The sequence below is a fragment of the Chaetodon trifascialis genome, chromosome 23 (assembly GCF_039877785.1).
Source record: "Chaetodon trifascialis isolate fChaTrf1 chromosome 23, fChaTrf1.hap1, whole genome shotgun sequence".
In the NCBI taxonomy this organism is placed as follows: Eukaryota; Metazoa; Chordata; class Actinopteri; order Chaetodontiformes; family Chaetodontidae; genus Chaetodon; species Chaetodon trifascialis.
In genome coordinates this window covers 14,256,844-14,266,374 of record NC_092078.1, presented here as the reverse complement: position 1 = coordinate 14,266,374, position 9,531 = coordinate 14,256,844, and the positions used below count along the sequence as shown (strand labels likewise).

Sequence of the window (9,531 nt, the reverse complement as noted above, 5' to 3'; positions counted from 1 at the left end):
AATACTCGGTTTGACTCAATGTCGGGAGACACGTGGCAGGGACCAGAGACCATCAACCCTTCAACACACACTCGGGGAAGAACCACAATCTTCTCGCGCCTGAGAGTGAGAAGAGCGTGCTTATGAGAGGGAGCTCTGATCAGTGAGAATTAATTGCAGGTGCGTCTGGCCGATGCCTTAGTCTCAGGTGAGATCAGCCCCGCCTCTGCCACGTATCTGCCCTGGAGAGACACAAAAACAGAGTCATAGCAAAAACCAAAACCCAGCCATAACAGTACCCCCCCCCCAAGGGGCGCCACCTGGCATCCTACCAGGCTTACTTGGAAACCTGTCATAAAAGTCCCGCAGCAGTTGTGGGTCGAGAATCAGGGACCGTACCCCTCCCAGTCCACGAGATAGCAGTAACCGCGGCCACACCCGCGGGGGGGTGGAGCGGCTCAAGGGTGCAGAGGAACGTGGAAAACCGGGTGAATCCGAAGGGCCGCAGGGAGCTTCAGATGGACTGCACAGGGGTTGATTATCTTGTCGATGACGTAAGGACCAATGAACCTGGGAGCCATCTTGCGGGAGTCGGTCTGCAGGGGGAGGTCCCGGGACGACAGCCATACCCGTTGACCAACCCGGTAATCAGGAGCCAGAGTGCGGTGGCGGTCCGCCAACCGACAATTCGGCGCCGCGGTCCGTTCCACGGCCACCCTGGTCTCTCGCCACACTCGCCGGGCCCGGCGGAACTGAGCCTGGACAGGAGGGGACAGCCACATCCGACTCCTGACTGGGAAGCAGATGGGGCTGGTACCCGTCATCACCATGAACGGCGAAAGTCCAGTGGTGGAGCTGACCAGGGAGTTGTGCACATACTCCACGCAGGGCAGGTGACCTGGAGATGGCTGAGGCTGGGAGATGCGAAGCCAGGCACCGTAAGGAGGACTCCAACGACTGGTTAGCCCGCTCCGTCTGACCATTGGACTGTGGATGTTAACCCGAGGTGAGACTGGCTGAGGCCCCCAGCGTCTGGCAGAAGGCTTTCCAAACCCGTGAAGTGAACTGAGGTCCCCTGTTGGAGACAATGTCCTGAGGGATGCCGTGAAGACGGAAAACGTGGAGAATCAACAGGTTCGCGGTCTCCAAGGCTGAAGGCAGTTTGGGGAGGGGGACAAAATGGACAGCCTAAGAGATGTAGCAGGCCAGCAGGTGGATGGTGGGATGGTTTGTTCCGGGCACAAACGGTACAGGCGGAGGCGAAACTCCGGGTGTCGGAGACCATGGAGGGCCACCAGAACCGCTGTCAAATTAGGGAGAGGGTGTGATGAGTTCCAGGGTGACAGGCTATCTGTGATGAATGTCCCCAGACCAATACTGAGGGCCTCACGGCGGGCGGAACAAACAGTCGTCCCGGGGGGCAGCCATCTGGAGCCGGGTGATCCCTGAGGGATGCGTGGACCTCCTGTTCCACTGTCCACCTGGCTGCGCCCACTATGCACGAAGAAGAGAAGATGGTTTCCGGGCTGCTTTCTCTCTCCGCTGGGGCGAACTGCCGGGAGAGGGCGTCTGGTTTCTGGTTCTTCGAACCAGGGCAGTAGGTGAGGGTGAAGTCAAATCTGCCCAGAAAAAGGGACCACCGAGCCTGGCGGGAGTTTAATCTGGGGGCTGAGCAAAGATAAGACAAGTTTTTGTGGTCGGTCCAGACAATGAACGGCTGGGCTGTTCCCTCCAGCCAGTGCTGCCACTCCTGGAGTGCCAAGACTACCGCCAGCAGCGGTTGCGCTCCGCAGGTGTAAGACGGCGGGAGAAGAAAGCGCAGGGATGCATCTTCTTGTCTGCAGGCAGGCGCTGGGAGAGGACGGCCCAGACCCCTGAATCTGAGGCGTCGACCTCAACCACAAACTGCTGCCTGGGATCTGTGTGAATTAAAACAGGTGCATTAGTAAACAGGCTTTTCAATCCTTCAAAGGCTGTCTGAGCATCAGGTGACCATTTAAAAACGAGTTTAGTGGAAGTTAGCCGAGTGAGAGGGGCAGCTACGCGGCGATAATTTCTAATAAAATGCCGGTAGAAATTGGCGAAGCCCAAAAACCTTTGAAGCTCCTTACGAGTGGTTGGAACCGGCCACCCCTTTACTGCCTCCACCTTGACTGGATCTGCTCTGATCTGCCCTCTCTCCACTACATATCCCAGAAACTGCATTGAGGTCCCATGAAATTCACATTTTTCGGCCTTAACATAAAGGCGGTTCTTCAACAGTCTATGTAATTGACTTTTCTGACTTGATTAACATGCTCTTCGTAAGCGCGAGAAAAAATTAAAATGTCATCCAAATAGACAAATACAACCCTGTTCAACAGATCTCGAAGAACATCGTTCACCATAGCCTGGAAGACAGCGGGAGCGTTGGTTAAACCAAATGGCATTACCATATATTCATAATGTCCAAGATGTGTATTAAAAGCAGTCTTCCACTCGTCCCCTTCCCGCATTCTCACCAAATGGTTAGCATTTCCTAAGTCCAGTTTAGAAAAAATGCATGCTTCATGAAGGCGACTGAAAGCCGAATCAATGAGGGGGAGTGGATATTTGTTCTTTACCGTGATGTTGTTCAGTCCTGTGTAGTCGATTCAGGGACGAAACGTCTTGTCCTTTTTCTCCACGAAAAAGAAACCCGCCCCTACCGGTGAAGATGATGGTCGAATCAAACCTGCTGCTACGGAGTCATTAATGTATGTTTCCACAGCCTCTCTTTCGGGTTTGGTGAGGTTATAGAGTCGTTTGGAAGGGAGAGGCGCACCTGGAAGCAGGTCTATGGCACAGTCATAAGGATGGTGAGGAGGGAGAGTACATGCCTGTTCTTTGCTAAAAACCTCTTTTAAATCATGATACTCACTGGGCACGTTGGTTAGGTCCACCTCCTCAGGTGGTTTAGTGGCACCGGGTGTCTTAGTAGGCACAGCCTAAATCTAACAATGATAAAACGTCAAACATGTATTTTTGGCTAATGTTCTATGGCCCAGGTTAGTTTTTTAATACCTGTCTACGCAGGTATTTTTAAGACATTGTGTATGTAGCCCTCTCCCTCATTCATGTGTCATCATCCCCCTTAAGTTTTCAGTTTCTACACTGCTATTTTTATCTTAAAGGTTTGCCAATAATTAAATCTCTCTCTCTCTTTTTCTCTTTTTTTGAGTGAACTCAAAGTTCATTCATGAGTTCAGCTACATTCTTACTTTTGGACTGGGTCACTTCACAATTTATTGAGTACTACTCTTGGAAGAGTTAGCATCTGATCCATCATTTCTCATCTCTATTCTTTCTTTTCTTCCTCCCATAGGTACACCCAGTAGGATGAATTCTGCTTAAAGATCCATTACTGTGATGGAGTGGTGGAGTATACTTTTAATAAATTAGACTTTGCGGAAGTTAACTCATTGCATGGCACATGGTTTTAAAGAGTTGCACAGTTGGTATACACATTGAAGAGCTCTCTCAAGTGCCTGAGCCCACAGGCACCACACAGATGAGTTGTGTGTGGTTGTGTGTTTGCATGTTGTCAAGTCAAGTTTACTGAGAGTAGAGAAATTGCACATTTGACAGCACAGGTCATACTGTATCCAGGAGGCTTGGAAAGCAATTTTTATTAGTTTACTGCAGTGCAAGACTTTACATTCAGTGTATTGTGGTGAAATTTGACAGCAATGGTCCTATTTTCAAAAGAAAATGACATCGTAAAGCTTGATAGACAGATTCTTCTTCCAGAGAAACAAAGTACAATCGATGTATTTCCAGCTCCTACTGCCTTACACTTGAATACACACATTCATTTTGTGTGTCCTCCATCTGTCTTGTCGATCTGTTGATCCTGTGCTCCCTCAAAGCAGCGTAATGGAGGCTGTCTGAATCTTGACAATCCTGGTAAGAAAACACCATTTAATATTTAGTCACCATAAAAATATGATGCATGTATGTCTGGATTGAAGAGAGCAACAGTAACATCTGTACAATGTAGTGATCACATTGATATACCAACACTGAGAAAATAATACTTCTGTGCTTTAGAAAATGGTCATTTCTGCTGTACTTCAAAAATACTCACCACTGCATTTGGAGTCAAGGCGGCTGAAGATCTTGAGTCTGATTAAGAATTAAAATCAATAAAAGCTTTCAAAATTCACTGAGATGGTGGTGAGAAGAATGTTTTAACAGTGTAAAGCCTCCATCAATTTATGACCTCTGTCTTGATTTGGTTGGTTTTATAATCCATATCAACTTCAAATGGATGCATCTCCAGTATTAAGTACATAAATACACACGATCAAAAGTGATCAATGAAAGTTTACTTACGTCCACATTGACAGCTGTTTCTGTTGTTCTTTCCATATGCTGCATACGCCAGTAAAACAAGCAGGATGGTGGTGAATGTCAAAGCTCCAATCAAGAAATACACCAAGACAGAGGACTCCACCTCATCTGCACATCCAGATTATAAGAGACTTTACAGAGCTGCAGAATATTGAGGAAATAACAATCATAGCTAAAGTCTGTATGAAACACCTGCTTTCATCTTACTTACCTTCAAAGTCCAGTTTGGTCCCATTTCCAAACACTATGTGTCCACATGAGGCTCACCTGCTCCTTTCCAAACATATCATGGCAGCTGTTTGGTTGACACAACTGTCAATGGAATACCTGTGTGCTGGCACAACTGTCAGGCAGAAATACCAGGTCACTGTGGGTGGACACCATGAGACGTTCAGGCTAACACCAACATGTACACATTAATCCTGATGCACAGCTGGTCCTGAGGATTTCTGCCAGTGTTACCCATAATGCACTGTATTCATCCATCCATCCATTGCCTATACCCGACTATCCCTTTCCGCGGTTGCGGGGGGGCTGGAGCCTGTCCCAGCTGTCAACAGCTGAGGCGGGGTACATCGTGGACTGGTCGCCAGTCAATCGCAGTGCTAATGCACTGTATTCTTAGTAAAAAACACTGAAATAATTGGGTGCATATTTGCAAACATTATAGAATTACTAGTTATTATTTCAGCACTTCAGGACGACTCAGAACCGTTTTAGCTTTGCTGACTTTTATACATCATAATACCCAATTTGTAACAGAGCTTTGCTCAGTGTTTGCAAATGAATATATCAGTTTGATCGCTCAAATTGATTTCTTCAATATTTTTAAAACATACTGGGCATTGGAGTTATGCTGTGTGACTGCTGTGCATGAAAACACTGCAGAGACTTCCTCTTTCAAACCACACAGACAAAGAGAGCAGAGTTGCCTCGAAGAGCACACGACCAAACTGTCGTGAGAGCTAATGTTTGACTGTCGACCACATGGAGGATAAAGAGCATCCTTACACCTCTGTCTCAATGTGTCACAATAAACAACCTGCAAAGATATCTGGGAAAGGCATTGTCAGTCCACTTCAGGTGTACACTCACTATCTGAAAGCATGTTCAATGAGTGTTTTCAGAAATGACGTGCTGGTGAGTCCTGTTGCCACTCTGCTATGAGAAGGCTGGCCCTGCTGAGTCACAACTGTATCAGTCATGTTCATGTTTGCAGAGGCTTGCTCTTAAATTTGAGGTCTGTTCATGCAAGGTTCATTATTGTTGCTCGGGGTTTTATATGCTTTTTATTTCTTTTTGAAGGGACCAGAAAGAAAAACCCAGTCATGTTTCAAGTTTGATTCACAATCTGTAAAGTTTGGCTTTCTCACAGTGTCTTGTGCTCTCCCACCAGCTCTCTCTTTCTCTTTCTGACCCAGCAAATGCCCAAATGCTTATTTTGTCTTGTGAACAGGGAAATACTGCCAGAGAGAGAAATTACACCTGAATGAATCATCTAAATTATTTTTGATCAAACACAATTTGCATCTTCGAATGTGCTCTCCCATGACATCAACTCATCAATGAGCAGGAAATGATTTCTCACTACGACTGAGCATCTTTCAGTCAGTGGGGGTGTCAAACAGACAGGTGTGGCCTGTGATGGCCTGTTTCTATCATACACTCTCTCAGAGCTGAAGGTTTTTGCTTTGTGAGCAGTGCAGCACAGACAGACATACAGTCTCTCTCCAGGTCCTCCTATGTGGGAAGCGATTTAGTTTTAATGTTAATTTTCCAGTGTGAACGCTCTCTCAAGTGCCTGAGCCCACAGGCACCACACAGTTGAGTTGTGTGTGGTTGTGTGTTTGCACGTTGTCAAGTCCAGTTTTACTGAGAGTAGAGAAATTGCACATTTGACAGCACAGGTCATACTGTATCCAGGAGGCTTGGAAAGCAATTTTTATTAGTTTATTGCAGTGCAAGACTTTACATTCAGTATGCTGTGGTGAAATTTGACAGCAATGCTCCTATTTTCAAAAGAAAATGACATCGTAAAGCTTCATAGACATATTCCTCTTCCAGAGAAACAAAGTACAATCGATGTATTTCCAGCTCCTACTGCCTTACACTTGAATACACACATTCATTTTGTGTGTCCTCCCTCTGTCTTGTCGATCTGTTGATCCTGTGCTCCCTCAAAGCGACGTAATGGAGACTGTCTGAATCTTGACAATCCTGGTAAGAAAACATCATTTAATATTTAATCACCATAAAAATATGATGCATGTATGTCTGGATTGAAGAGAGCAACAGTAACACCTGAACAATACAGTGATCACATTGATATACCAACACTGAGAAAATAATACTGGTAAAAAATGATCATTTCTTCTGTACTTCAAAAATACTCACCACTGCATTTGGAGTCAAGGCAGCTGAAGATCTTGAGTCTGATTAAGAATTAAAATCAATAAAAGCTTTCAAAATTCACTGAGATAGTGGTGAGAAGAATGTTTTAACAATGTAAAGCCTCCATCAATTTATGACCTCTGTCTTGATTTGGTTGGTTTTATAATCCATATCAACTTCAAATGGATGCACCTCCAGTATTAAGTACCTAAATACACACGATCAAAAGTGATCGATGAAAGTTAACTTACGTCCACATTGACAGCTGTTTCTGTTGTTCTTTCCAAATGCTGCATACGCCAGTAAAACAACCAGGATGGTGGTGAATGTCAAAGCTCCAATCAAGAAATACACCAAGACAGAGGACTCCACCTCATCTGCAGATCCAGATTATAAGAGACTTTACAGAGCTGCAGAATATTGAGGAAATAACAATCATAGCTACTGTCTGTATGAAACATCTGCTTTCATCTTACTTACCTTTAAAGTCCAGTTTCGTCCCATTTCCAAACACGATGTGTCCACATGAGGCAACAGCGCAGTAGTAGGTCCCAGCATGAGACAGATTCAGGCTCTTCATTGGCAAGTTGTAAACACAGGTGTGTGTTTGTGTGTTGGGTTTCCTCTCACACTGATCATTCCTGCCTCCATGGGTGTAAATGAGTCCTGGGTGAGATTCTTCAGACCTTTTGAACCAGTAAACACTGTGTTCTTCATCACAGGTCCTAGTGTCTACTGTACAGTTCAGAGTCACAGAGTCTCCTGGCTGGATGGTCTCAGATGCTGATTGATAAACCAAAGCTGGGACGTTCACACCTGAACCCTTTACACTGACAATAAAGCCCTCTGTAAATTCAAAGTTGTAATAATAGGCACTTATGCAGTAGTAAGTAGCTGAATCTGAAATGCGTAGATCTGTCACCTGCAAGTGGTTTTTACCTAATTCAGTATCTAATGTGAAACGTGGATTATTTTCAAATTCATCATGAAAAGTTCCATATTTTTCATTCTTGTAGTAAGTAGAGACGAGCCTTGGTTTCTGTCCCAGAGTTTGTTTATACCAGTAAAATCTCACTGCTTCACCTTTAAAAAAACACTGTAAAGTCACGCTGTCACCGACATTTGCTGATACAAATCCACTGTCTTGATGCACATTTGTGGGTGATTTCAGATCATTTGTCTGAGCTGAAGAGAAAAGAGATCCACAAAGAGCAGATTTAATTGATCATCCAAATCTCGCAAAGTATTGAATACTTATTGAATAATGTCATATTACGTAAAGTTACAACAAACAACTTACCGATTCTTCCCAAGAACAGATAAGTCAAATACAAATCCAACCACAGAGTCTTCATCATGTTCCAAATGCTGTGCTGAATGAATTGAATCTCAATATGTTCTCCACTCTTCAAAGAGAAGACTGTGATTGGCTAATGAGAAGAACCACCTAATGTCCTGAGTTGGAGTCAGTGATCACATGATCAGTGTTGTATTTAATGCATTGCATTAAGAGAGATCTTAGATCTTTTTTTTATCATGGACATAACATTTGAAATATGTCCTTCAATGCTATTCTATTTCTTGAAGCTTGAGCATTTGTAATTGTTCTTCAATCTTCCCACTTTAAGAACTGTGGCTGTTAGAGGAGATTTTGCAGACTTTAAATATCTCATGTATTAGTAATGGTGTGGTGTGTCTAATAATTGGTGCCACTGTTCTCTACAGTGATTTTCACTGTGGACTCTTAGATGTTGTTGTCAGTGTCTGCACAGACAGGTGAACATTGTTTCAGACAAATGGGGACTGAAACATTTGTTTCAAGATTAGCTGAAAGAAAGAACCAGTGCCATGCTGTGGTTACTATTGGCACATGTTGCTCATTCTGCTGGTAACATTGACGTGCTGTGTGTTCATTGGCTCACCTGCTCCTTTCCAAACATATCATGGCAGCTGTTTGGTTGACACAGCAGTCAATGGAATACCTGTGTGCTGGCACAACTGTCAGGCAGAAATACCAGGTCACTGTGGGTGGACACCATGAGACGTTCAGGCTAACACCAACATGGACACATTAATCCTGAAGCACAGCTGGTCCTGAGGATTTCCGCCAATGTTATCCATAATTTATTGTATTATAAGTGAAAAACGCTGAAATAATTGGGTGCATATTTGCAAACATTCAAAAATTACTAGTTATTATCTCACCACTTCAGGACGACTCAGCACCATTTTATGGTTTGGTGACTTTGAGTGATCGAAATACCATATTTGTCACAGAGCGTTGTTAAATGTTTGCAAATGAATATATCAGTTTGATTGTTGAAATGATTTCACTGGTTTTCTTAATATAGTTTGTGCTTCAGAGTTATGCTGTGTGACTGCTGTACATGAAAACTCTGCAGAGACTTCCTCTTTGAAACCACACAGACAAAGAGAGCAGAGTTGCCTTGAAGAGTACACGACCAAACTGTAGTGAGAGCTAATGTTTGACTGTCGACCACATGGAGGATAAAGAGCATCCTTACACCTCTGTCTCAATGAGTCACAATAAACAAACTGCAAAGATATCTGGGAAAGGCATTGTCAGTCCACTTCAGGTGTACACTCATAGCTCCGCCCAGCGAGGACATGAAAGAGGGATGCGAGGAAGGGACGTGAGGACGGAGGAAAAGAAACTCCGAAATGAAAAATCCTCGCTCCACAGTGTCAGTCCGAAGCGACGTCAATTACTGATGACGTTTGCACAGCTGTAAAAGCTGTAAAACGTGATATTATGGTCAGATCTGCAGT

The 9,531-nt window shown here is 44.5% G+C and overlaps 1 protein-coding gene across 1 annotated transcript; it reads right to left on the bottom strand.

Moving 5' to 3' along the window:
* Positions 1–3,780: 3,780 nt before the first annotated feature.
* On the bottom strand, positions 3,781–8,096 carry LOC139351419 (uncharacterized). The gene is made up of 6 exons (XM_070993295.1): positions 8,042–8,096; positions 7,222–7,926; positions 6,993–7,118; positions 6,745–6,782; positions 4,618–4,620; positions 3,781–3,900 (listed from the first exon to the last, which is right to left on the bottom strand). Exons 1-6 carry the CDS (start codon positions 8,094–8,096, stop codon positions 3,781–3,783), a joined length of 1,047 nt encoding a protein of 348 aa, XP_070849396.1.
* Positions 8,097–9,531: the final 1,435 nt, after the last annotated feature.

Bases quoted from the DNA above. Each gene is read 5' to 3' on its own strand.
- LOC139351419 (XM_070993295.1), bottom strand. From the start codon at position 8,096: ATGAAGACTCTGTGGTTGGATTTGTATTTGACTTATCTGTTCTTGGGA. The intron at 7,927-8,041 runs GTAAGTTGTTTG...TTTTCTCTTCAG, and splicing joins TCTGTTCTTGGGAAGAATCG to CTCAGACAAATGATCTGAAA. The intron at 7,119-7,221 runs GTAAGTAAGATG...CTGGATCTGCAG, and splicing joins GACGAAACTGGACTTTAAAG to ATGAGGTGGAGTCCTCTGTC.